This window comes from Vanellus vanellus (genome assembly GCF_965231255.1).
Source record: "Vanellus vanellus genome assembly, chromosome: 3".
Classification (NCBI taxonomy): Eukaryota; Metazoa; Chordata; class Aves; order Charadriiformes; family Charadriidae; genus Vanellus; species Vanellus vanellus.
Window position 1 is genome coordinate 112,879,135 of NC_138907.1, and position 27,886 is coordinate 112,907,020.

A 27,886-nucleotide genomic window follows, 5' to 3' on the forward strand; every position below is an offset into this window, starting at 1 on the left:
GGCGGCCGGACCGGACCAGGGAACCCCCAGCCTGAGCCTGGGGTGGCCAGAGGGTCGAGGTGAGGGGGATGAGCTGGGGGAGATGAGCGGTGGGCGGCCAGCACCCCGTGGGCAGCCGGCGGGGAGTGGGGCTGGAGGCGTGCTGGGGGTACCTGTGCTCCCTGTGGACATCTGTCTGGTGTGGGGTGGCTGCATGAAGTCCCTCTGCGAATATACGTCATGGTGTGAACATGTAGGTCTTCCATCAGTCCTGGGCATATGAGTTTTGGAGATGAGGGAGGTGGTTGGCTCTGAACCCTAAATCCTAGAGAGTGGTTTAGAGGTCTGGAGTGGCAGAAGCAGCCCTGGGTGACACGGGTGAGCAAGCAGAGCAACAGCGAAGCCATCAAAAATGTATAGAATGAGAGCAGCCTCTCATGCCGATGCAGCGGCGTGGTGTTACGGTGGTGTAACCTCTCCGGGTAGGGAGGAGCGGGGCGGCGTTGGGGGGTTTGCTGAGCCGGGGCGGGAGAGCTGCAGGTGGGGAGCGAGAAAGGCAGCGCCCAGCTGAAACCCCGCGGCGGCTGTGTTCATCGAGAGCCGCCCTGGGAACTTATTGTTTTGTTAAGGATGCTACAACATTTCCTAATGTGTTGCTCTTTTTTTTTTTTTTTTTTTTTGAGAGAGAGAGAGAGAAAACCCAGTGATACTGTGTAGGGTATGCACAGGTGATAAAAATGTTACCAATACTGAAGTGTTTATGAATAAGCTGACAAAGGCAATATGAAGTTGCATAGTTTTCTCTCTCCCCTGGCTTGTGGTCAGTAAGATAGTGCAGAACCTGGTTCTGGCCTGAGCAGCCAACAGGGACCTTTGCTTTTTTTCTCCATGTGAGCTAAATCCATTTTACTTCATAAACCTTGTTTTTACCTCCATGAGCCTACCTCGCTTGTCTCAAGTCCAGAAGCAGATGATTTTGAAAGATTTCTCTGAAAGTCCTTCTAATTTTTATCAGTGATTTCTCATCGTTAGTCTTCCCGACATATGTATCGTCTGTATTTATACTTCATGGCTTGTTAGTTCTCAGAAGTGTAGCAAGCTCCTGGAAAAATTTGCACTGAAGCAGCCTGATGGGGGAATCGGTGGCTTTGGTCCTTCATGATCTCAGTTTTCTGACCCGTATTAATGTATTTTTCCCTCAGCCCAGAGGAAATGACACTTAGAGGTTCAGCAGTGGGCTGGCGGAGCGACACCAGGGAGGTACGGGCTTGTTGAGCAGTGGGTTGCCTGGATGGGGTGGCCAAAGAGAAGCATCTGGCATTTTAAGAGCATTAGTGGACAATGGATATTATATCTGTATGTAAAAGGTACTTAAAAAAATGCCTGGAGGGGTTGCAGATTACCTGTCTATCTGGTGAAGCATCCGAAAAGCAGAGCTGCAAGGGGGGAGCATCTTGGCCTATTGCAGCTTGTCTGAGCAGGGATAAAGTTGATGGATGCAATTTAGTTTCCGGATGACTGTAGGTAGTTTGGCACAAGTAATCATGAAGGGAGTAATCGTGGGTGGAAAGGAAAACATGGCTGGTGTGGCGGAGCAAGGTTCTGATGAGAATCACAGTCTGGGTTTCTTTGCACCTTTTTCCCCCCCCAAAGAAAGCCCAAACCCTGGTGGCTCTGTCTCTGCTTCGTGGAGCTGCTGCAGCCTCCTGGGGGGATGCTCTAGGCTGTGGCTGCTGGGTACCAAAGCACCCGGAGAGGAGATGTTCCTGCATTGACTCTAGTGGTGGCATGAGGGACGGGTGTTTAACGAGGGCTGCCATCGTCTCGTCCTTGCTGGTGTCACAGCCCAGGGGTGGCAAGATGCTTTTTATTAACCACGAGTTATTCATCCGCTTGGTTTTCCTCTGTGAGGGAAGAACTGGTTATAGTGCAGGGCTGCTCTTTGGTGTGTCCGGCGGTTTCAACTCGCCTTAAATTTTGTGACTAATTGCTGCAGCGATCGAATACGGTGTCTGAAGGCAGCACCGCAGTCACACGAGGCACTTGGGAGGGGTCTAAAGTAATTTTTCTATTTAGCTTCTCTGAAGATTTCTTTTCATCTGACCAGTTTGGCCAGTTTTGTTGTTGCTTGGTTAGGTTTTTGATATTTTGAGGTGTATGTGGTTTTTTGTTATTAAAGAAAAGACAAAATAATAGCTCCTTGCCTCTTTAATATAATGCAATTAGATGGAGGAGGAAGCTACTGAATGGCTCTGGTTAAAGCTGTGAAAAAGAATAATTTTAACTCTTATCTGAAAAGTCTTCCTTTTTCTGCTTTGATGATGATGACCGCCCATTTGTATTTTAGCATCTGTTCCTGTAAGAATGTGGAAGGAAATGAACTGGCTCAGCAGAAACTGAAACCCAAACTAATCTCATGCTGGAGTAAATGCTCAATAGTCTCATTGTCCGTGGGCACTTCAGCAGCAAACCCAGAAAAAAAAAAAAGCCAACCAACCAGCATTAAAAACCGGAATAGATGGCAGAGAAAGCATCAAAGCCCTTTTGTTGTTTTTCCCAGCAGCCTGCGGGCTCCGGCCACGCGTGTGCCCGGCGAGCCCAAAGCTGGGCAGCGAGCCGGCGGTGGCTTTGCCCTGCTGCTCGGGTGCCGGGCGCGCGGTGCCGCAGCCGGCGGTGCCGCAACACGGCTTCACCATCACCGGCGAGGTGGCCGGTTCCTGCCAAAGCTCTTTATGAGCTTTCCGAGGCCGGCTGCCCTGCATCTCGCAGAGTCCTGCCGTCCTTTCACCCCGTGCTTCCCCACTTGCATAACTGACTTAGGCATTACCCTCCCCGCTCTCCTTGCCCCGTTTGCTGCACTTGGGCATCACTTGGCCAAGTTTTCGATAAGTAACCTTTAGGTGAAGCCGGGAGTGTTTCGAAGCAGAGACGCTAAGTTTACGTTCTTGCCTATTTCATTTTGCAGATCTGTTTCATACCTAAAGTCGCTGGGGTTATTTACCAAAAGTATGCGGCGAATAATATTTCTCATTTGACAAAAAAAATCCCAGTAGCTTGTGAACTCTCAGTGCTTTCTCCGGTTAGAAACTGAAAGTGGAATCGATTTTTTTTTTAATTACTTTATCAGACTGAGAGAAATGTAGAGATTAGTAGAGCATAAACAGAAGGAAGCAAAGCAGCTCTCAAGTGTTTTAATGATCTGAGTAGCCAATTTGTTTAGTATGAGTTATCACTGAGCTTTCAGTTTGGTGCTTAGGGTTTTAGTTTGTTAAATAAAAATAAATAAAGCGTGGAAATGGAGTTTCGAGAAACTGGTCCAGCTTAGCTTGCATACATTCTTCAGTCGCACACTCAGGATTGCTCAGTCCATGCTGGCATTCCCTGTCTGGGCTTTTTCTTGCAAGGGGTTGTCGTGTATTTTAAGTTATTAATGCAGTGGACAGTGGGATTGAGCACACCCTCAGCCAGTTTGCAGTGGGTGCATTTGAGGGAAGGGCTGTCATCCATTGAGAGGGACCTTGATAGGCTGGAGGAGCGGGCCCGTGTGAACCTCATGAAGTTCAACAAGGCTAAGTGCAAAGTCCTGCACCTGGGTCAGGGCAATCCCCAATAACACCACAGACTGGGGGATGAATGGATTGAGAAGGATTGGAGGAAATACTGGACATGAGCTGGCAACATGCGCTCTCAGCCCAGAAACTGGATTGTGTCGTGGGTTGCACGAGAAGTGTGGCCAGCAGGTCGAGGGAAGTGATTGTCCCCCTCCACTCTGCTCTGGTGAGACCCAGCCTGGAGTACTGCGTCCAGCTGTGGAGCCCCCAACATAAAAAGGACATGGATCTGTTGGAGTGGGTCCAGAGGAGGGCCACAAAGATGATCAGAGGGATGGAGCACCTCTCCTGTGAAGACAGGCTGAGAGAATTGGGATTGTTCAGCCTGGAGAAGAGAAGGCTCCGGGGAGACCTTGTAGCAGCCTTTGAATGTATAAAGGGGTCTTTTAAAACAGATGGAGAAAGACTTTTTATCAGGACCTGTAGTGACAGGACAAGGGGCAAGGGTTTTAGACTGAAAGAGGGTAGGTTTAGATAGACATAAGGAATAAATTCTTTACTCTGAGGGTGGTGAGACACTGGAACAGGTTGCCCAGAGAAGCTGTGGATGCCCCATTCCTCAAAGTGTTCAAGGTCAGGTTGAACAGGGCTTTGAGGAACCCGTTCTAGTGGAAGATGTCCTTGCCTGTGGCAGGGGGGTTGGACTAGATGGTCTTTAAAGGTCCCTTTCAACCCAAACCATTCTGTGATTCTGTGATCATTCCTGTGAGATCTGGTGCCAAAACCCGCATTTGTTTACTGGCGAAGGCTGACATTTATACTGTTGTTGAACAACTGCTGGCACTGCAGCTTGACGAAGGTAAGCAAAATTCCTGTGTCCGAGTGGATAAAATGTTCTTCAAGTTTAAGACATGAGGCATCTAATATTTTCAGTCAGGGTGAATTTAATGATGTTTTATGGGCTGGGAGGCAATGATAGGAAAGAGGTCCGTAACCTTTTGAAGGAGAGGAAGCAGATACTTTTTTTCTTTAGGCTTGCCAAGTGTTGCTGTTTGTCAGACAGCTCCTCTTTATCCCCAGTCCCTGTCCTTGGACCTGCCCAGGACTGATTTGAGGCTCAGGGGAGACCTTATCGCTCTCTACAGCTACGTGAAAGGAGGGTGTACCAAGGTGGGGGTTGGTCTCTTTTCCCAAGTAACAAGTGATAGGACAAGAGGAAATGGCCTCAAGTTGCGCCAGGGGAGGTCTAGGATGGATATTAAGAAAAATTTCTTCACAGAAAGGGTTATCAAGCACTGGAACAGGATGCCCAGGGAAGTGGTGGAGTCATCATCCCTGGAGCTGTTTAAAAGACACATAGATGTGTTGCTGAGGGACATGGTTTAGTGGTGGACTTGGCAGTGCTAGGTTGGACTTGATGATCTTAAAGGTCTTTTCCAACCTAGACAATATGATGATTCTATGATTCTTTGATTCTATGAAAGGACCTTCTACTTCATCGATGCAGGGTGGTGTTTGCTGTGGCAAGATGTGTTTCTCCAGCTGGCTGCTTGGCAAAGCAGGGAAGTCCCGTCAGCTGCCTTGCCACTTAAATTATCCACTTTTTGGCACAGCGACAGGCTCTTTTTAGGCCTGTGCATGGTGCCTGGCACGGCGGAGGCCAGATCTCAGCTGCAACTTTTCTGCATCACAGCAGGAGCCCTCCAGCATCCCTCTTTTGGGCCAGGGCAGCCGCCAGCAGATGCAATCCCCCTCGCAGAACTGGAGCAGCAGCCTTTGCCGCTGGTTAACTTTAACATGTACCAGCCTAAGATGTGCTCTTAGCAAAGAAACAGTAGCTCCCATTGCTTGTACGGATGCGTGAAACCAGCCTACTGGTGTTAAATGGAGTGTGGGCTGGAGTGTGTGCTGCCATGGTTTTCTCTGGGAAAGCTGCAGGCTTGGAAACGCTGGCTGCGACGGCAGCGGCGAGAAATTGGATGTGTTTTAGTGGGGTTATTTGTGAGTAAAGAGTGGTGCCTTGTTGTTGAGGAGCTCTGTAAGCTCTGCCTGCGGTGCTCCTGGCAGCCCCCGTGGCTTCGCGGTGAGGCCTGGAGAAGCCTGCCGCCGCAGCTCCCCTCCCTGCCGGAAAGAGCCTTTTTCATTGAGAAGTAGTCACTTTTTATAGGAAAAGTCGATTCAGGGGCGTGCTGAGCCATGTAGGGGATTGAAGCTTTTTCATGACATGTGTGTCGGCAGCGGTGGGCCGTTGGAGCGAGCGCCCGGCCGCGCAGGCTTGTGCCTGGCCGGAGCTACCTGCGTGCCCCAACGTACGTCCAAACACCGTTACGGCGTAGACCAAAGTTTTGGCACGTGATGAAACTCGCGGTATGTTTGCATGGTTTCTCCCCATCCGTGTGCTTGCACGGCGACCCAATCCAGGGTGTCCTTCTGGTTTGCAGAGGGTTCTGCCACGTTGCTCCGGTGCAGGCGCTGCTCGGAGCTAGAGGAGGAGTTGTGATAGACTGCGGCGGGGGGTGAAGCAGCAAAGGGCACGCTTCTCTTGATGTCAGCAAAAAAAACCAAAAAAGAGCTTTTCTCAGTGGCAAATCTCTCATTTACTGCAAGCGCTGTGTGCCTGTAAGCGTGCACGAACACATCTTTGTCGAAGTGGTTCCCCTGCCCCGAAGGCAGATCCCGAGGTCTCCACACCCTCCAAGGGAGCTGCAACCTGCTCGTAGCATTCCGGGGCATTTTCAGTCACCTTTCTCACTGCTTTAGTAAAGGGGGATTTTTATTTTTTTTTTTTATTTTCAGAGCAGACTGCCTAATGGCTTTTCTGCTTGTTACAGCTGTTCCTCTCATATGCCAGATCTGAATCTCCTCCTTTAGGGGGAAAAAACCCCTCAACAGCTGGATTATGGATAAAATACAGATATATGTGTGTGAGAAGCTGCACTTGCTGAAAATGTTTTCTAGCACACGGATCCCATTGAATAGCAAATAGAGAGTGATTGCAGTCTCCCCTAGTTAAGGCTGTGGTTAGATTTGGTTGGTTGGTTGGTTTTGTACAAGCCTGCTGTTTTGTTTATAAAACAAATACACTTTTATTCCCTGCTCTCCCACTGGATGGGGGGTAGAAATGGTCCTCCTCAGTTGCCTGACACTTACAGCTGGAGAAGAAACTGGAAAATCTTTGTGTGATGTGCATGACTAGGTTTTATGTGTGGAGATGTTCCAGAAACATGTTGGATTACCTATTTCTTAATGTTCTTCCACTGAGCTTCACATCTCTTCCATTAGACCTTATCAGCAGATGGGTTTTAAAGCTCCACGTTTGGGAGTGTGCAGATCAGATATCTGATGCCATGACATTGCCATTTGTCCTTAACGTGCAAGAAGATCAGGCTGTGCTTCTGAGAGAGCTGGTTAACCTTGGGGATGGAAGTCACAGAAGAGGCAAGAAGTGCAGGGGGAGTCCGTCTCTGAAGCGGGGAGAAGCTGCTCATCTGGAAGCGCAGAGAAGAGCCCAGGCAGAGCTGAACGCAGATTGACCCAAGGCACTAAGGTGAAAAGACAAATCCCTCTCTTGGATGTGTTCCCAGTGCAGATAAGGAAACTCAGTGTCACTATGCAGGTGCGGGTGAGACCTTGTCCAAGATGGTGCAGTGTGGTCCCGGTGGCCGGAGTCAGAAGGCTCTCACTGCACCAAGGGCAGAGGGGGATTTCTGCAACACAGGGAAAGGAAAATGTGAGTCTGAGAGGGCGAGAAGAGCCTGCTCGGTTAAGCCAGGAAAGCCAAGGCTGATGTGAGAGTGATGGCTCTCTATACACGTGTGTAGCAGAGGGGAAGTTCTAGAGAAGGCTACGTTGGGACCAGAGCAAATGCTGTAACCAGTACTGAACAGATTTGGGCTGGAAGTTAGAAGATGATTCTGAGCTGTTAGAGGAATCAGGCCCGTGGCTGGGGTGATGGGAGCAAAGCCTGCCTAGCTTTTGGGATGAAGCTCAAGAAGAAAGTCAATGAGTTGTGCTACATCTGCCAAACCTGGTGAGCTGGGTGGTCCTTTCCCATGTTGAATCCCCACTGTTAGCTCAGCGGAGTGAGGGGAATTGCCAGCACCGTTGGTTTGGTGTTGGCGGTTATATGAGGAGGGGTAAAGCTTGCCTGTGTATATGCACAAGTGACCATTGTGTCTCAGCAAGAGCCCGGAAAAATGTGCAATGCCGGGGGACAGCCAGGGCTTTCCAGTGCCGCTTGTACCCTGGTGTGACAGATGGGCTCTTGTTGGGTGTGAGCTCCCCTAACGCTTACCTAAACATCCAAACATGCATCTGTGATGCTTTAAGGGCCTCAGCACGACCATATTTCCAAGAGGAGCAGCTCATCCTTAGGAATATTGAGAATAATGAGCATTGACTGCATTGAAGTGTGAGTATATTGAGATACCTCCACCTTGGCAGAAGCCATTAGGACAAAGCTGAGTAACAGAAGCTTATAGGACACTGAGACAGTTTGGAAGCAACAAGAAAAAGAGAAATAACCTGTAATAGCTGAACTGAATTGGCAGGAACGGTGGCACTCAGCGTCTTCGCTTCATTGCATGCCTGTGGTGGATATGCCGTCTCTCCAGGGCTGGCACTCAGGCAGGTCTGCCCCCCTCACCCCTGGCTGCCAATTCAGTGTCGCCATGGGCTGTTTCTTATTGCGCTTTGTCTAATTTCAGCCCAACAAGCCGCCTTCTCACAGCTGAGTGCTCACCATATTGCCATAATATGAATTAGCAGAGATAACCCAGGAGTTTTATAACAACGGTACATTTACTAAGCGCATTTTGTTGTCCAGTGAACCCAGAACCCGGCAGGTAATTGCTATGAGAAAAGGTTTTGACTCTTTCACTTCCTTGTAAAACCAGGGAGGAGTTGATAACTTTATCTCTCCCAGTTTCGGACCAAGCGCGGTTTCGATGGCTATCTCAGCAGGTCAAAACCACAGACGTCTGTTCCAAACCGCTGGGTAATTGCTTTGTGCAAAGCCATTCATGAACTAATTTTTCCCTCCAGGAAGGTGAAGTTTGTTTATTCAATCCCATTTCAAAGCAATGCCATTTCTTACCGGAGACTGTAGCAGAAATGTGTGCACAACTCAATTCTTTCCAGTCTGCCCAAATCTTTGTTTTTGTTTTGAGAATGTAATTTGAAGTACATTTTTTTTTCTGCATTGCTTCTTAATCTATCTAGCCTGATATTTTCCAAACCTGTGCTTTCCTTCCTTCTCACCCTTATTTTCCGTTATTAAATCTTCCAGCCCATTGAAAATACAAGATGTAGATTTAAGTAACCTTGGCATAGTACAAGTCGTCTTCTCCTGGGTTAATATGCAATGGGTGCTCCAGCACACTAAGGATGGGTTGAAAAACAACAAAGAGGCTTCTTCCCATGAGCCGATGCTCCGGGCGGAGAACAGGGCAGGGGAGAAGTGTGACAACAGAGTATGTACATTAATATGGACAGATAAGATAGCTGATGCGGTACGATACAGAGGAAAGATCTGGGTGGTCTGCAAATATGTATTACTGTATTTAGGGTTTGATTCTATACATCTAAGCAAAGTAAATATTCCATCGGTATTCATTAGGAGTGCGTTTTTTTTGGTCAATGCCAGTTCTTTGCTTATCAGTACTGTTGCCCAACCTACAGGCTGTCTTGGCTCTAATGTTCACGATCTGCCTGTGGGACCATGCGAGAGGCAGGAGCAAGGCAAGGGGGGAAGGTCCAGTGCAGCTGCAGAAGTGGAAAGGGAAGGAGGGAGCTGGGAGAGATGGATGGAAAAGGTTGAGTGTGTCTGTCCGTCGGAATAAAGGGGTTGCTGCAGCCCTATAGGCTATACGAGAAAAGGCTGAAAGGCAAACGAGGCTGAGAAATAGTGTGATGTTGAGATGGCATTGCCAAGTGTAAACGTAGCTTCTTGATTTTCCTTTTTCAGCAAAGGATGTTCACGGGGGGGCAAGTCTGGCTCTGCACCTTTGGTGGGGGAGCTGAGCGCCCTGTCCCAGGCTTTCCATGGGCTTTTTTATCTGGATGGTGCTGATCACTGTGGGACTGTGGGCAGCCCAGCCTTCTCCTTCCCACCAACATGGTGGGAACCACAGCGGGACAATTACATCCCATGGGAGACCCCCGGCAGCCTTCAGCCAGGTCCCAGTTAGTTAGGACTTTCTTCCAGCAGCAAGGCTTTTGGTCTTCAGCAGGGCTCGGGAGGAGGGTTATTTAAAGCCCTCGCTCATCCTTTCTGTGGAATATAGGAAGTAGGACGTGCTTCCTCCCCGTAGATCTCTATCCAAAGCTTTTGTCCGCTTCCTTACAGTCCCACCCTGTTTGGAGTTACTCCAAATTCCAGCATGCCGGGGAGATGCGCCATCATTCAATGGGGTCATCCTCAGCTGCGGCTCCTTTCCTTTTCCAAAACAGAAGGTTTTGGCACCAAAATGATGAAGAGCGCTGTCCTGGGCTGGGCTATGAGATATATAAATGCCCATCTGCCAGCCCTGCCCCACCACCCCTCCTACTGTTGGAAATGTTGGTGCTGCAGAGAGGAAATACGGGGGTTGACCTTCCGTTGGGAGCCCCACTGATGCTTGCTGCTGCGTTTCAGTTGTGAAACTTAAGGGAAGTCTCAAGATAAGTCTGACAAGTCATGATCTCTGCAATAGAGGGTCAAGAAGCTAAAAAAAACACGTTAACCACAAGGATGTGAGGGCCTGAAATGCTTTTAAGGTACTGCCTACTCTCTTCAGAGCATGGGAAGGAAATGTGGGACTATTTCTGTTGTGTTGGGTGTATCTCAGAAAAGTCCAGCAGCAGGATCGTGCCTGTGTTTGCAGAGAGGAGCGAGAAGAGACTGAACAGGAGGGTCAGCCAGGGCAGAGCATCAGCAGAAGGATCTACCCGGTGCCTCTATGGTCCAAACTGCCTTCAGCTGAGGAGAAAGGTTTCACTTTCCTCTGACAGGAACCTCTTGCCTGATACCAATATGACTTCAAACATCTACATCAGTTTTGGAGCTGACTCCCCTGAGTCTGAAGGTGGCACGTTCACTGGCCTTCCCTTTTCAACATATGTACTGCCAACCAAAAGCTGTTAGCAGGCTTCAAGGCAAAGGGAAGCGGCCTTGCTCTTGTGTGCTGAAAGATGATGTCTGCACACCCCAGGAGAAGGCATCACTTCAGAAACTTTCAATTAATGCACCATCCTCCACCAGCATAGCCCTCTTTTAACCACTGCCACGTCCTTTAAACACTTTTTTCCTGTTCCTCCGAAGAGGAAAAAATAAATGATAAATTATTGTGTTGACGTTACACAAATGTTGCACTTACGGAAAGGTCTTGTTGACACGGTTTCTCACACAGGATACCTTCTCCTTATGCAGAAAAGTTGCTGAAAATTTCCAAGAAAATAGAAATGTCAACCCTGGGGAAGGGAGATTAAAAAAAAAAAAGATAGCCTGGTGGCTAGCGTGGATCTTGGTTTGTGAAGATGCAGAAGTTGGTGAAAAGTGTTGGGTTTAATAGGCTTTTCCATAGCCCTGTTAGAAGTGGAGCTGACTAGTAGTTGATACCAGGTATAGCTTAGGGTCTCTTCAGAGACCAGAGTAATAAATGAAAAGACCAAAAAGTGGCTGAGGTCAGTATCCTGGCGTGGCTGGACCCAGAAGAGCTTATCTGTCCATGGCCTGATATGTCAAAACCTTACTGATTGCATGCTTTTTCTTTTTTGTGTTTGCTAAAACAAAGTTCATGAAGATAGTGCCATCTGAAAGAGAGACCTTAAGATGGTATCAGGAGTGGGTTTTCTCCCTCATCCCCTTCTTCCCCTGTGACTGTCCACCTTCAGTGTTGCTGTTGAGAGAAGACACTCGTTTCCTGTTTTTCCAGTGGAGATCTTCACCAGTGTGGCACCGAGGCGGTGGGACAGGATGTGCCCCATGTGTGGTCTCAGGTGGAGGTCAGCTCTTCTCATCCCACTCCTGTTGGGGTGCTTCCTGCTTCAAACCCATCGCTCCTCCTTCCTGTTACTGTACCCAGTTAGGGAGGAAAATACACCCATTTGGCCGCTACTGGCATCACTTAGATAAAAATATAAAATTCAGCGTGATTTGATTTTCCATTTGCAGTCTTACCCAGGCTGCTGACAGAGGCTCAGCTCCAGGCAGGCCTCACCCGCAGCGCTCGGAAGAGCACATTTGGTGTGGATGTTGCTGGGGATGGAGCCCCGGGGTGGAGGTTAATGACAAAAGCGATGTCTTGAGTGCAGATTGCATGGTTTGCCTCTGAGATGATTTGCATTCTAGTGTTGAATGAGAGAAAGGATTTTCGTGGGGCTGTTCTTGGTGGCCTTAAAAATGTCATTGTGTGTCTGGGTCAGGGGGTCTTTAGCTGTCTCCTCTGATATGGAGCACTCCCTTGCTCTTAGACAGACAGTCATATTGCTCTTTTGCATAATTTATAGTGAACGCACTTAAAAGCAGATCATACTGGGATTAATGAAAGTTGCAACTACTTAGCACATGGGCTGGGACTGGAGGTGTCCTGCTGTGCTGCTGGGAGGGGGAGTCCAGCAAGCGCAGTCCCTGGCAGCTCAGCAAAGGGCTGTTGCCCATTTTTATGCTGATTTTATAGGAACTAGTCACAAAAGAATAGGACGTCTCCTGTTTTCTGGAGATCGTCTCCCATTTTTAGTGATGGCAACTGAAGTAGGAGGTGAGAAGGGGGTATTACTTGTATCACTGAGCATCACGCACGGCCAGAGAGATGGTCTGCCATATCACTGCTGATCAAGCAAGGATGTCCTTCTCGTCTCTGTAACGGATATAGAAAATGGCGCTTTGTGTTCAGGATCCACCTAACAGGAACGCCACCGCCCTGCTCATCCCTGAGACCATCGGGTCCGGAGTTCACACCACCGAGGCACTGCCTTGGGCAAACACCCACGTGTGCCCTCGCACATGTTGCCCATGGGGAGCCACCAGCCCGGCAGTGCCTTGGCGTAGGCAGACCTTGCCATCCAGGGGGGGACAGCAGGATGTTACCCCAGATGGGTGTCTGCATCCCGGCATGGATTTTGCTATAATTCAATAGAAGGTGTTTGGCATCGCGTTCTCAAGGCACGAAGGTTTGTGGTTGCCCTGATACTAACCTGAGCACGAACCTCCCATCACACTCCTCATAGGATGCTCTTGTCCAAGATGTGTGCTGGGGACATGGCTGGGGACATGCAGGAGTGTCTGCACTTTTCGTTCCTTAATTTTAAAAATAAATTAAAAAAACATCCCTGTGAGGCAGGTACAGTCACCTGCACCAAGACTTGAGTAATACCCTCAGTGAGCATAGAGCTTAGGCTGATTCCTACCAGCAGAAAATTTGGTCTTCTGCTCCCTGAATTTCTGCATCCAGCAGGACCAGGTTCCTTCCTCACGGGTGGGATGCTGTTCTCGTGTAGTTATTTTACAGAGTTTTTATTTCACAGGGTTTTTACACCGCTGCAAGGAAAAAAAAAAGTTAAACTCTAGGTTTGCGTTTAGATTTTTAACTTCAGTGGTTTTTTTTCATTGAACAAACAGGAAGATAAAGGTGTGAAACAATTATATTACTATAATTAGTGATTGCCACTGAAGGGGAAAGAGAAGAGTGTTTCGAGAAGAATTTTGTTTTAGCAGGGTGTCTTTTACAAGGAAGTTAATCTGTGGCTTTTGTGCTATTTTAAAGTGATGATCTATGAAACAAAAAAATAAGAAAGCTCATTTAGAGAGCTAAAGTAATACAATAAACGGATGCATTTATATTAGATTTGAGATCTTTGGAACAAATAATTGAGTGGTAGTAGAAATTGTCAGCCGTAGCTCTGTATTTGGTGAATGAAACTGTTGGTGACAGTCTTTCTCTTTTGGTTGATATTCCCCGCCCCGTGTTTCAGTATTTTTAATTAAGCATCTAAGTAAATGTTGGTTGAAGTTTTGTTAAAGGGAGCTAGTTGGTGTATCTCCAAAACCACATTTTTGCGCATCCTCCTACTCAGCGTACTCCTGCTAAATAATGCTTTTTAAAAAAAAAATTAAAAAAGTTTCTTTCCACTCACTGAAAACAAAGCCAACTCTCCTCTCCTCCCTGTTCGCATTAGCCACCCTGAAACCCCCTCGATTCCTCCAGCCGCTGTATCTCAGATTGTCATCTGTCACTGTCTCTTCAGCAAGTGTCATTGTCCCCAAACTCTCCATCTTCTCCACGTGAATGGCTCCGATGCTACGGGCTTTGCTCGGGTGCCGTTCGCTGGCTCTCGATACTGCCGTATTTTGGCTTAGTTCTGAAATTTAAACCAGCTTCCTTTCTGCCAGGGCTGTGATTATTCTGTAGAGAATTATTCTGTGATTTACCTTCACCAATTAAATAAATGCACGGTATGAAGCTTTTAAAATCCAATGACAAATTCTGTGGGTTTAGTTCTATTAAAAATATGATGGCCTGTGCTGATTTTTGTCACTTTTCTTCCCTTTTTTTAAGAGTTGGCAATGTTCTCTCTGATTTCCCAGTTTGCATCGGGCACCTTCCCCTACCGCACAGGCCTGCACTCACAGAGCTTTCTTTAAAATTATATATATATCACAATAGTATCTTCAGCGAACACGACGTGGGTTTTTCCTCATGCAACCCAACCTTCTCAGAAAAGGACCTCGTATGCTGAGACATTGTGCTGACATGTTTTCCTTGCTCTGTAATATTGTGTAAACAAACTGTAATTATTTTATTTTTCAAGCCTTGCCAACTTTGCACAGCGTCTGAAGACAAAATAGGGCTGGCTGCTTCTCCTGTGGTTTTGTTTAAAAAAAAAAAAAAAAAAAAAGAAGGAAAGGGCAAAGGGAGGAGACGAGGAAAATCCACTGATGATTTTCTTTTCCTGTCTGCAATCACAAGCTGCCCAATCTGCTCCCACCCAAATTAACCCAATTTCCTAATTTACTCGAAATAGTTCTGTGCTTTTCGTATTGCAGTGGGAATATTTGCCCTTTCCAGTAATAAGCTCTCCTCGAGAACGTTACGGAGAGCTCCCCAAAGAACCGCCGCTTTTCTGGTCCCGACGCAGGTCTCGTTTTTTTCTCGTTAGCAGCAGTTCATGAATGTTTGGGGGTGTTTTGTGGTTCTTTTGTTGCTTTGCAGTGAATTTGTAACCGTGTCCTCGATGGCAAACTCGCATCTCCGGGTGGTGGGGGTCAGCGTCGGCGGGCGCAGCGCAGCGGGTACCGCCGTGCCCGGGCTCGTTGCAGTGGCTTGCAGCGGCTGGGACGATGCTGCCGCTATCATCTGCAAACAATGCACCGCATGCCGGTGATGCGAACGTAAAATGGTTCTCAGGTTAATGCATCGGTGCTCGATGTCAGAAATAAATTGCTTTTCCCCTGTAAATCAGGTATATAATCCCGAGTAAAGTGACTGTGGTAGACAGGAGCAATCCAGAGACCTCTAAGTGAATTTCTTAGGTTTCAGCCCTTGCAGCTGACTCCATGAAATTAATGTGCCAGCCTGGAAATACTCCTCTCGCATAGCTATTTGCAGGATTGGAGCCTTTGTAATTATATCTTTCTTTGGCGAGCTGGGGTTAGGTGGTTATCCATAATGGGTTTTCATCCCAGACACGGAATCGGGTTTTCAAGGCCACGCAGTTCCTGGGGATGTGTTTATGGATAAACTTACGAAGTACGGTGGCTCGAGGTCTGTTACCAATTCACTGTGCCTTTCGGAAGGGCGTTCAATGTACATACCTGAATTCTTCCTGAGTGATCTGAAACGGAAAATGTGGGTGATACAGAGGGTGGTCCTTCCCCTTCACCCGCTTTTTTTAATAAGCTTCTGAAAGGGATTTCACTTGAAAATAAGTCACAAGTAAGCAATGGTACTTATTTAAATAAAAGCCTGATTAGTCATTGAAAGTGAAAAATTTAAAAAGCCCATTTATTTATTTAGTATGGTCTGTTCTTTGCTTGTCGGGTTTCGTTTCTCTTTGTGTTTCCCCGAAGACGGCAGCGGAAGGAGCTCCAGCTCCTCTTGTCGTCAGCCTTCCGCATCTCAAACCCCGCTGCGCTTCTGCAGGGCTTGAATTTTTGGTGGCATTATTGATTGAGGATTCTCTTTTGTCTTGCTGGCTCTATTATTAACCTTTTACCAGGTGAGGATATTCCTTGTTGCACTTCAAACTTTATCGAAAGGTGTTACTTTTGGCCCCGAGTTCACAGTTGGGGAAGACGCAGCGGGTGCTGCTGTATCTGGGACGGGAGCGTCGGCGCTGCTTTTGCCACAGGGCAGGAAAGAAGTTCACATGAGTTTACCAGGCAGGACCGGAATCTATAGCAATGTATTTGTATATCCTGTGCCTTCTCTATTGCAATGCTTGTTGCTTAGGATACCGGCATTAAAACATGTAACAAAATCTGCTCTTTTACTCCCGAGTTCATTATCTGTCCCAGGGCCGTGTAATTGCACATTTCCCTTCCCAGTTCGAATCAGACCCGTTGACCGGCCCTGGGCAAAGCGTGGTCCAGAGGATGTCGTTATAATCCCATTTTGCAGCCTATTTGCAACATGATCTTTTCTTACCATTAGGCATTTTTGCTTGCTGGGGTGCCTGAGAACCCGTCTCTGTCTTGCAGCGTGACCCACAGGACCTGGAGTCATCTTAAATACATCTGTGCCATGACTTGAGTTAGTCAGTGCTGGTGCTATCAGAGCCCAAAACATTTTTTCCCGAGGGTGTGTTCCTCAAGTGTGGCAGCACAGACCTTTAGTGGCTGAGGCTTTTATTTGGGCTACCTGTGGGTTTTGGGGGTGTGTGTGGGGTTTTTTTTTCTAATGCAAGGATCAAACTTTAAAAAATACAGCCTCAGAACAAGGCACTGCGGTTGCTGAATTGCCCCAGGGGAGCAGGACCTCCTCATGGCTCTCCTCTTCACTCAGCCAGAGGAAAAAGGATATTGAGGCTATTTAACAGAATGGTTGAGGTTGGCAGAGACCTCTTGAAATCGTCCAGTCCACCCCCGCCTGCTCAAGCAGGGTCAGCTGGAGCAGATTGCCCAGGACCGTGTCTAGTTGGGTTTTCAGTATCTCCAAGGATGGAGACTTCACAGTTCCTCTGGGCAACCTATGCTGGTGTTTGAGCACCATCACCGTAAAATAGTATTTCCAAGCAAAGCCTTTCTGTTTAACATGATACTCACGAGGTCCCTGTGGGCTAAATCCTTTTGTCTCTTCTTCTGTACCCCAAGGCAGAAGGCATCAGTGACGCATCTGACGCTTTAGGTGTTTTAATAAAAAAAAACCCTTCCACCCCTCTGGGAATGGTTCTTGCATTTCAGACCAACTTAGAGGAGTATTTGTGGCCTGGCTTATGCTGTTCATTTTCTTGTGGCTCCTGCAGTCCCAGAGGCACGGTGCTACAGCTTCAGGACCAAAACAGACCTCAGACACGCTTATTCTGTTTTATAAGAGAGCACTGCAAGAGAAACGGTGCTGGATTTCCCCCTGCAAAGCAGATAGCTCCGATAACATAAAGAGTATTTATTCCATTTCTCTGTGCGCTGTCTTTCTCTGCTGGAGAGCAGCTCTGTCCTACAGACAGGCATTTCATCAATTTTCCTCTTTTTATTACCACTAAATCAGTATCCAAGGGGGTTGGCACAAGGGAAGTGCATCTCTAAGGAGTCGTTCCTCCTTTTGCAGCCGTAACTGATGCACTAAGAGGATCCCATCGGGAGTTCAGTTCAAGGGGGTTTTGCCTTCAGAAGGTTTGGAGTGAAAAAGCCGGGTTGATCTCTGGCTTTCTGGGTTACGTGCTCGGAGGACGCTTCTACCCACGGTAACCGGTGGTTGTCGGAGAGTTCCTGTGAAAGTAGGATGCACTGAGCTTTGTTACGAGTATTTAAAATACTTCAGTGTGTGGATGCTGACAGCCAGTCCATCTATTGGTAAAAACACGGAATTGCTACTTTAGCTGTTTCGGAGTTAGCCACAGTTACTCCCTGTCGCGCTGCATAACTGGTGTGTGTCTTGGCCTCAGTAAAAGACCTTTTTTTCTCATTGCTAGGGTTTTGCTATGAGATTATTGCTTATTTTCGGTAAGCCTAGAAGGACAGAGGATGTGTTCAGGTAGCAGGGAATTCTCTGGCGTCTCGGTTTCCAGCCCGGCTGGGTATAGCTTATTGCAGGCGGGCAGCAGCACCGCATAATTTTAACAAAAATTTTGGTGCGAAACTGAAATGAAAATGTATCTGCGCTTCCCCCTGTTTGAGCCTTACGTGACTGAGCATTGCTTTCACGAGCAATGATATACTTGTGAAGTCTCCTGGTCTGCAGTTACACTTCTAAGCTTTTCCTTGTCTCATCACCTCAAGGGCGTTCCTGGGATGATTTTTGTTACTGCCCTGATAGTGCCGGATGCTCTGAGGGCTTTTGCCCATCAAGCTAAGCAGGGACAGACCTTGCTGCGATGTTCGGGGCATCGCTTCCCTGGATTTCCCCCTGGCATGGTGGGAATAAGGGACAGGCAGGCTGCGTTGGAGTTAGGTCTCTGCTGACTGCCTGGGGCAACGCTGGGCACAAGGATGTCTCGCCTCCCTTGTCTTCTACATCCACTGCAGTGAGTGATTCGGCTGGTACAGGCTCGTTAAAAAAACACCCCACAGCCCTAATCACAGGACTGACCTGAGCATCCCGGACCCAGTCCCTGTGATTTCCATTAGCAGCCATCCTCCAAGTGGTCTTGTGGCTAAATCAGCCGCTGAGCCTCTGGAAAGTGATTTGATGAAAGCATTTTATAGCAATTGAATGAAATGTCAGTTGGATGCCAGCAGCAGGGGTTGCTGTCATGATTAATGAGATATTTAGGCGTTTCATTTTAGAGGAGCTACCTGAAAACACGATTCACATCGAAGCTGGTTTTTTCCGATGGGCTTTAATAAATTAATGTTAATGTTGGTTATTTAATTATTCGTAACAAATTGGTTACAACAACTGCAGGGTTATATTTGGGTTGAACACGTTATGAAGCCTTTCAGAAAGCTCATGTGCAAAAAGGGGTTGTGTTCAGAGCATTGCACATTACTTTTCCGATACAGAACGATGTAAAAGAGGAGGAAGGGTTGAAATAACCTGTGATATGTTGATTGCCAAGACTACTTGAATATAAAGCTTTTGAAGCTGATATTAAATGAGCGTCCGTGCAAACAACAGGATGTATCTTACTGCTGGTAGAAGTAGTGAAATCTAATAAATGAAGTTAACATCTTACCTCTCCGTTGTCTAGGGGCCTCTGTTTTTAAGGGAGCAGAAGTAGTCAGGGCATTCTAGGAAAAGGGAGAAATGGCATTAAACCTCTTCAAACCTCTTTTAACTACCAGCTGGAAGTTTTACAGTCCCCCAACCCTGCGCGTGATCAAAGCTGGGTTTATTTCTGCTTAAAGTCCATCTCCTGCATTGAGCGGGCTCTGCTACTCCTTCTGCCCCGCTCCCGGGACTGCGCCGAAGCCCTGGCAAGTCTGAGACGGCAGCCAGCGAGGCAGGGACTACTCTTGGACCGGCACCTGGGCATCACTGAAGGACGGGACCTGAAGGCACCTCCCCGCCGAAGGACAGAAACGGAGCGTTACAATTTCTGCTCTTAAAGAAAGGGCCGCGGTCGATCCGTTATTTGCTCCGAGACACCATTTCCTGCAAATTGACTGCGGCAGAGTAGAATATTGTGTTTTCTGCCCTCGGCACTGCGAGGATGAATATCTGGAGCAGGGGAGATTCAAAGATGGAAAAGCAGTGGGTGCAGCTGGGAGTTAGCGGTTTAACTGGAGGGCAGCCCGGTGCTCTCCTGTGGATGATGCTGGCAGGGACTGGGAGCTGTTAGCACCCCTGCGTGTTGGGAGCAAGCAGAGGTATGTCAGGGGCCTGGAGAAAACTCTGCGATAGAACGGACGAAAATAAAGCTTTGGAGCTGAAATATTGGCAGCTTTTCTAGAAAACAGAAGTGCTAATGATAACGCAGTTTTCCGTTAAGCCCGGTGCATTGAACTAATGAGCAGCTGGCTGGTTTTTGTCTGCGAGCATTAAGCCACAGAGCAGGATGTGGATTTTTGACATTGCTGAGGCAATGCAGAGACTAAGTGGGATACAAATAAAACAAGCTTAAATTCAGCTGTTGAAAATCTCTCTGCTGTAGAGCAACTTATTTTTTGCTGACCTTTAACATTATTATTGTTTGGTGTTTTTTTTTTTTTTTTAGGTTCTTATGCATGCTTGGGATTTTTACTCTCTGGGAAGTGCTTAGCCCCCGTTATATTTTTCCTGGTCTCTGCGCGCTTTGTTGCTCAGCTCTCGCAGTGTCCGAGTAGCCGTGCGGTGTTGGCCTGTTAGGAACCCGCCTTCTGCACTGGCTGTGAGGGATGCTAACAGGGCCGTAACAGCCCACGCAGAGAAATGCCATTTATGCCGGACCAGTCGCAGGGGTTTGGATGTGCCTTTGTGCAAAGCTTGGGAATAAACCTCTTGAGTCTGGGGAGGGAGGTGGCAGCTCAACCTCTCGCTCGGCGGCTCGGTTTGGTATTGCTGGGAAGCCGTGAAAGGCTGAAAGGGACAAAAGCCAAAAACGTATCATGGCTTTGGGGGTTTTTTTTTGTGTTGTTTCCTAAGCGCAGATTGACTGCCCTTCATTTTGTCAAAGGAGCTTTACTGTTGCTGGGCAGTCTCACCTCCGCGGTCCCACACACATCGTGGGCACTGTCAAGGGAGGGGACAAAGCCAGACCCCTCCTGACGTCCTGATAAAACCCTGAGGTTAAAATGCCCTTTTGCCCACGTTGGGGAATATTAAACTTACTGAATAAGCTTATATAAAAGTATAAACCCCAATAAACCTGAAAAGAATTGCTTTGCCAAACACTTTGCTTTAAAAAGCCCTTTTCTTTGCTTGTCCGGGAGGGTGGAGGATTGCGATCTGCTGGAAAAGATGAAGTCCCTTGTGCCGCTGTTGCTGCCACTGTCTCAGCAACCCGGTGCTCATGCTGCCTCCGTGGTTGAAAAGAAGAGAGAGAGGTCTTCCAGGGTGATGCTGTTGAGCATGGGCTGTGCTGAGCTCAGCCTCGCTGCGATGCCCGGACTACCACGAGCAGCGCCGAGACAGCCCCACTGCGCTGGGGGGCTGCCGTGGGGCGAGGGATGCAGGGAGGGAGGAGATGCTCCGCGAGCCAAGGGGTTTCAAAGAACATCTGGATGATGCGAACACGGCTGGCGCGGCGCCGCCTGCCCTTCCTGCCCCTTGCATCGCCCCTGCTTACTTTCACTTTTGCATAGGTGGATTTTACTTTTCGCCGCCGCTGCTGTCCCTGCCCACTCGGTCATCGCAGCACATCAGGCTGTTGGGGTGGGTTGAGAGTTGGGATCCAGATCTGGGCATTGTAAGCCATATGATAGAGGAGTGCGACTGTAGCAGAGAAATATAATGAGGTTCATTATTTCCCAAATAATAAGGTTTAATAATAAGGGTTAGTATTTCCCAAACAGTCCCTCCCAAACTGCCTTCCCCTGTCCTTTGGCAGCATACTAGTAACTGAGAGAGCTTAGAGGAGAGGAAAAGAGGGCAGATGAAACGAGATATTTTCCTTGTGATTTATAGCATCCTTTTTCTCCTCTTGCCCCTTTGTCCTGGGCAGGATCCGTGTTTCCCGCAGGGCTCTGCCTGCCCCTGGCCCCTCTCTGCCAACTGGGGCTGGAGCTGAGATGGGTTCTCTCTCTCTTTGCAGCCACTGAACCCACATCCAGAAGAGGATGGGGAAGCAGAACAGCAAGCTGCGCCCCGAGGTGCTCCAGGACCTGCGCGAGAACACCGAGTTCACGGACCACGAGCTGCAGGAGTGGTACAAGGGCTTCCTAAAAGATTGCCCGACGGGCCATTTGACTGTGGAAGAGTTCAAAAAAATATACGCGAATTTTTTCCCCTACGGCGACGCGTCGAAGTTTGCGGAGCATGTCTTCCGCACCTTCGACACCAACGGCGACGGGACGATTGACTTTAGGGAATTCATCATCGCCCTGAGCGTCACCTCGCGGGGCAAGCTGGAACAGAAGCTGAAGTGGGCGTTTAGTATGTACGACCTGGATGGCAACGGGTACATCAGTCGCGGGGAAATGCTAGAAATAGTGCAGGTGAGGCGTTGTCTCTATTTTATATTTTATTCGTGTTGCTGTAACCTCTTCACCCTGAGACAGCTGGAGCTGGAGATGAGGGATGTGCTGAGCTGGGTCACTCCTGCCCCAGGGAGGCTCCTGAGCCCCTGGTCCCCAAAAGGGACACTGGGGGCCATGGTGGGACCTATGAGGTGCAAATGAGGAAAGCCTGAGATGAAGAGGGCGCTGTGCCACTGGCCCCCAGCCAAAAGCGTGCAGCTCTCCCTGGGGGTTTCTTAACGGGTTGTTGATGGGATCAAAAAAACTCTAAATGCAAATTTTAATCTCAAAATTAATACTTTGAAACTTCAAATCTGAGTCAACGTGAGCTCCGAATGAAAGGCTGTAGCGTGCCTTTGTCTCCAGAAGGCTGGGGACACCTCACCAAGGGGCTGTAGAGAGGGGCGTGCGGGGCAGAGCCCCCTGTGCCCCTGCCCCACGTGCCAGCCAGGGCTTGGCCTGGGCAGTGGGCTGCTTGCCGTCCGCTCCGCAGCTGAGATTTGTCTCCGGTGCACTGCAAGGAGCACTGGGAAGCACAATGCATCCAAACAGTGCCCCGGTGGTTGGTCCTCATGGCTGAGCAGGGATAATTTAGGAGGAGGGTTAGGACTGCACATGTCCTAAAGATGTCTTGTCTTTATTCACGTTCTTGTAAGTCTGAAAATGCATTTTCTTACCCATCCACAAAGAAAACCAACCCCCATTCCTATATATTCATATTCACCTGTAATCCGTTCAACACCCCACAGGTATGTGCATAGCTGAGGGTATGTTAAGAGCCCGCCGAAGAGCGATGGCTTAACCCAGTTGCAGAAAACAGATTTACACACTGTTGCCTCCTGTGTTTTGGCTCAGTCCTGCTCGTACATTAATCTAGACCCTGACTTTCAGTTAAACTGACCCAGCAGTGCAGGAGCTTCTTTTGAAGCACAAATGAATACAGGAAAGAAAAAATAAAAAAAAAGCTGAAGTCAGAAATCCCTATTTGTTTCAGTTTATAAAGTCCCACAGCTGCCTGCCAGGGTCAGCTGCCTTTTTTTATTGCTACAGGCTTAAATTATTTTTCTGAGCCCTGATGCTTTATCATTTGGGTGGTGGTTTTCCTATATCTTTTTTTTTTTCTTTTTTTTTTTTTTTTTTTTAAATACTCAGGCAATCTACAAAATGGTTTCATCAGTAATGAAAATGCCGGAAGATGAATCCACTCCCGAGAAGCGAACAGACAAGATCTTCAGACAGATGGACACAAACAACGACGGTAGGATCTCTGCCGGCACCTCTTTATCGGCTCTAGAAATAGAGTTTTTCTAGCCTGGTGTTGGTAGAAGCAGATGATGGTATTGGGGGGGGTAGAGGGCAGGGATGTCCCCACCGGTGCTTCTGGTCTCTGCCTGGCCTCGGTGAGCATCTCTGCTCCATAACTAATGGGGTGAAGAAGTGGGCAGTGGGTGAGGGACTTTTCCTGCTGGGGAGGGGGGACAACGAAGGGATGGGAGGGGAGCAGTCCTTCCCCAACATTTCATGGGTGAATCCCCTTCTGCAAAGGCTTCTCTGAAACTCCCCTGGATCCCAGTATCTTTGGGTTATTTATGTGGGTGTAGCATGAGCTGGGCAGGAGGTTTTGCTCCCTTTGCCCTTGATAGGGTTGCACTCCTGGGCTTGTCATCAGTAATGCGGGCCAGGGATGCGCTCGGGTACCTGAAAGCAAAAACTCCCCTGGGTCCAAAATACTTATTTTCTGCGCATGTTTATGGCGTGTGTACACATACGCACGGTCACATGCGAACCTGCAGTGTTTCCTCCGTTGCAGTGTGCGCGTCGGGGGGAAGTAGCAGCTCCTGAGCCAATTATGGAGCCACTTGATAAATTATCTGACAGCGTACCCATCACAAGCCCTCCACCTGAGCTAGCTCACTTCCTTAGACTCAAAAAACACAGGCAATATTGAGGAATTTCCTTTGCCCGTCAGCCTGCCGATGTGTTTCCTCTTGTCCCAGTCGAGGTGGAACTTTCCCTGGGAATTACCCTGGCAGCAGCCAAGGTGGCAGCTGCCCGCGTCAAAACCAGCAGCTGTATCCTACTGGTGTGCTCAGCGAGAGCAAAGGTTTGGTTCTAGTGCCGAGATATGGAAACCTGGAAAAATATCTTATGTATAGAAAGGTTTTTGTTTAAGATAAGTTTGTGGCTGCGTTTTGGCATGTGCTGCTGCAGCCCCCGGGGGCAAATTCCTGACCTTGCTGAAGTCCTCGAGTATTTTACCTTTGACTTCATCAAAAAGAGCATTTCATCCAGCAGAGAGCTGCTGGAGAGAGTCCAGCGTAGGGCAACTAAGATGATTAAGGGAGTGGAGCATCTCCCTTATGAGGAAAGACTGAGGGAGCTGGGTCTCTTTAGTTTGGAGAAGAGGAGACTGAGGGGTGATCTTATTAGCGTTTATAAATATATAAAGGGGGAATGTCATGAGGATGGAGCCAGGCTCTTCTCAGTAGCGACCAGTGATAGGACAAGGGGTAATGGATTCAAGCTGGAACACAAGAGGTTCCACTTAAATTTGAGAAGAAACTTCTTCTCAGTGAGGGTGACAGAGCACTGGAACAGGCTGCCCAGGGAGGTTGTGGAGTCTCCTTCTCTGGAGACATTCAAAACTCGCCTGGACGCCTTCCTGTGCAACCTCATCTAGGTGTTCCTGCTCCGACAGGGGGATTGGACTAGATGATCTTTTGAGGTCCCTTCCAATCCCTAGCATACTGTGATACTGTGATACTGTGATCCCCTGGCTTCATGTGTGGAGGGCTCTAAAATAACATGATTTAAGTATTTTTGTTCTGCGGAAAGTAGCGGCTCTTGCAGATGTGTGACAGAGTGGTGGCCACAAAACCCGCTATATACATCCTCCATCTGTTGCACTTTGTTGCTGAAATAAAGTCATCCTATTCCCAGTAAAATACCGTCCCCGCACGCCACGCAGTGCCAAGCGATGAAGTCTGCGCACGGGGAAGCGGGTGTGCTCTTGGTGGCTGGAAAGGTTTCGTCTTCCCCATCTGACTGTTGGACCTTGCAAATAGATTTTGATTTGTGCTTTGCTTTTAAGTATTGCGAGGAGAGGGAAAAACTAATAAATGTCCTGATAGTTATGAGTAATCTTTTTTCGGGATGATAAAAACTTAAGAAAACACTTGGTTTGGGAACATTAACTTAAAAGCCAGAAATCAGGACAGAAGCGTGCCGGGGATTTTGGAGCTTTTGTAATTTCTACAAGAGGAAGGTTTGCTCATTCCTCCCCGCTCGACCTGGTCCGGGTGCTGGCCATGGAGCTCAGTCCTGTCCCCGTCCCCGCAGCAGATGCTGGCAGCATCCTGGGGCTGCTGAAAACCGGTGTGATGAGCTTGTGCCTCCCTCCCTCTGGGGGCACGTGGCCAGAAGTGGCAGCAGGCAGCTGCCGAGGGCACGACGCCTGTGCGCGGGTCTGGTCTGTCTCGAGCGGAGCAGTTTGGGTTGGCGAAGGATGGCCCTGGGGTGTTGTGTGAGGGTAGGGGTAGGTCATGCTGGGAGCACGAGGCAGGTGGGAGATTGCCGGACGCGGTGTCGGGGACGCGGCAAATGCTTGTCTCCTCTGGTTCGTAGGGAAAACTTCTCATTTTTCGTGTTTTATTTCACATGAATATTGCTGGGGCTTATTTCTGCCGTGGTTGAGAGTGCTGGAGCAGGAGAGTGTTGGTGACAGCAGGCGAGGCAGAGGATGCTCACAGGCTCCTCATTTGTGCAGGGAACTGGTTCTGAGCTTGGGAAACACCTTCCAGGAGGCTGGGTTGCCCCAGCATGAGGTCTGGGAGACCAGCTGGGACCTTTCCTCCTTGCCGTACAGTGCTGTGCTATTCCAGGGAACAGTTGGAGCCAGGGGATGCCGGGACAGTTGCTCCTCATGGTTGCTCCGCCAGAGATCACCTTTTCAGACCCACAGGATGTTATAGGGTCAGTCCAAGTCAGTGCCTCTGGCCTAAACCGATTATACAATACATATTCACCAGAAATGCTCAGGAGCGACAGGTGGCAATGGGTGGCTCGTCCAAGACCGGCCTTTCTTGCTGCCCTGTGGAAGCGGTGCTGTTCCTGGACACCCCACAGGGCACAGCAAGCGGCTTGTAGAGTCACAGAATGGTTTGGGTGGGAAGGGACCTTTAAAGGTCATCTAGTCCAACCCCCATGGGACATGTTGTGCTAGATCAGGTTGCTCAGAGCCCTGTGCAACCTGACCTTGTAGGTGCAGGAGAAGCCACCACTGCTCAGCCATACGTGTCACAACAGACCACGAGGGTGCAAAGCGGGAAGACTTGGGATATTTGGGTTTAAAATCTCACAGTAATATGGGCATAATTGTCGAAGCGTAGATGGGCGCAGGTACCATACCTTGTGTTCTTGTGTCATGTAATTTGTATAGTCTGGTTCCGGGCAAAAAGCTGCCAAATTATATTACTGTTTTTCTATTTGGTACTGTCTTTTTAAATAAAAAAATGACAATTATTATGCTAGATTGTTTTTGCAGAAGAAAAATGCATGTGGGCTTAAGGGCTTGAGTAGGATTTGGCTGCTGTGCTTTGCACTAAATTCCCCTCGATGCCTTTGCAATAGATTAAATATACGTATGTTGCTTCTGTGGGGAGCGGGTTTTTTAAGCTAAAGCGACAGTGGGCGGCAGCAACTGACTTTATTATTATTATTATTATTATTATTATTATTATTATTATTATTATTATTATTTCCATTTTGCTTTTCTTCCCTTTCAGGTAAACTGTCGCTGGAAGAGTTCATCAAAGGTGCCAAGAGCGATCCCTCCATCGTGCGGTTGTTACAGTGCGACCCCAGTAGCGCGAGCCAATTCTAATTAAAGCGGACAGTGTGCACAGAGAATCTCGGCTTGTGTCCTTCAAGCTTTGCTCGCAAACGGATGCCTTCTCAACCATCCCTCCAACACGTCCCGGATAAGATCCCATTGCCAGATTGTGTGTGTGTGTGTGTGTGTGTGTGTGTGTGTGTCCGAGCGAACCAGCCCTCGCTCCCCTCACTAACACCGGTGCAGCTCTCCTTCGGCAGCTCCGTTTCTGCTTCCCCGTAATGTTACGATTCACTCTACACATTTTAAACAGTAATTGACAGGTATGTTTACATGCAGCTACAAAAGAGTTGAAATCGCTGGTGAGATACTTCTCTTAGTCCGTAAGAAAGGTGATGTTCTAGGAGTTCCCGAGGAGATGCTAGGTAGGACTTTTACCCAACGTAGCAGATGGTAGATAATTTATTTTGCTTCAGAAATTACTAAGTTTAAAAAAAAAAAAAAAAAAAAAAGAAAGAAAGTGGACTGAATGGAGTAGAAAGTTAAAAGAAAAAAAAAGGAAAAAAAAGAAAAAAAAAAAGCAGCTTTCCTGGGCATGGTTCCAATTTTCTTTTTGAGGAAAATTGCTTGCACTTATCTAATGGTCTTTACTTTCTTTTAATATATATATAAATTATATATATATGGTGAAGTAAAATTTTAAATATTTAGGTCATCTATTTAAGGCATAAAATAGAATTCGAGCTTTGTTTCTTCTAGTTGTCTGTGATTTATTCGAATCTTGGAGATTGTTTTTTTGTGATATTTATGCATTAGCAAATTGCTGTTCCAGAAGAAATGCATGCCTAGCAGTTTGTGGATATTTCACTCTGTTTAATTCCTGAATGCAAATATTTGTTCATTTTTACTGTCAATCGTTCCAACGTTACTGTATTAACAAAAGACCTGCAAGGAGTTCATCCTCATTTTGTATTTCTCAGTGGAGTCCTACTTTCTGGTGGTTTGCTGCGTTAAATGGCTTTTGAGTGCCCCGAGGTGACGTGACTCGCACTGCTGTTCTCGACTTGGCTACACCTCCTCCCTTTTGCTGTCGATATGTTAATAGTCTTGTGCATTCCAGTGTTATTTAATATCTGCCTAATGCCAAGAAATATTAATTGAAATAAAAGACTTACTTTTCTTGTCACTGCCTGTCTCGGTCTGAGCCGTGCAACGAGTTCTTCTGGGGGAAGGAGGAGGCTGGCTCCCTGCCCGCCGTGTCCCCGTCTTGCCCGAGACACGTTGCCTTGTAGGTAC

The 27,886-nt window shown here is 48.0% G+C and overlaps 1 protein-coding gene across 1 annotated transcript; it reads left to right on the forward strand.

Moving 5' to 3' along the window:
• On the forward strand, positions 1 to 27,776 carry HPCAL1 (hippocalcin like 1). Its single transcript, XM_082481311.1, has 4 exons — positions 1 to 59; positions 21,336 to 21,738; positions 22,912 to 23,017; positions 26,544 to 27,776. The coding sequence occupies exons 2-4, from the start codon at positions 21,361 to 21,363 to the stop codon at positions 26,639 to 26,641; spliced, it is 582 nt and encodes a 193-aa protein (XP_082337437.1). The 5' UTR covers positions 1 to 59; positions 21,336 to 21,360; the 3' UTR covers positions 26,642 to 27,776.
• The last annotated feature ends 110 nt before the right edge of the window (positions 27,777 to 27,886 follow it).

What these genes read in the sequence shown, in the direction of transcription:
- HPCAL1 (XM_082481311.1), top strand. Translation starts at nt 21,361, where the DNA reads ATGGGGAAGCAGAACAGCAAGCTGCGCCCCGAGGTGCTCCAGGACCTG. An exon ending in AAATGCTAGAAATAGTGCAG is followed by an intron (nt 21,739 to 22,911) that starts GTGAGGCGTTGT and finishes TTAAATACTCAG; the next exon opens with GCAATCTACAAAATGGTTTC. An exon ending in GATGGACACAAACAACGACG is followed by an intron (nt 23,018 to 26,543) that starts GTAGGATCTCTG and finishes CTTCCCTTTCAG; the next exon opens with GTAAACTGTCGCTGGAAGAG.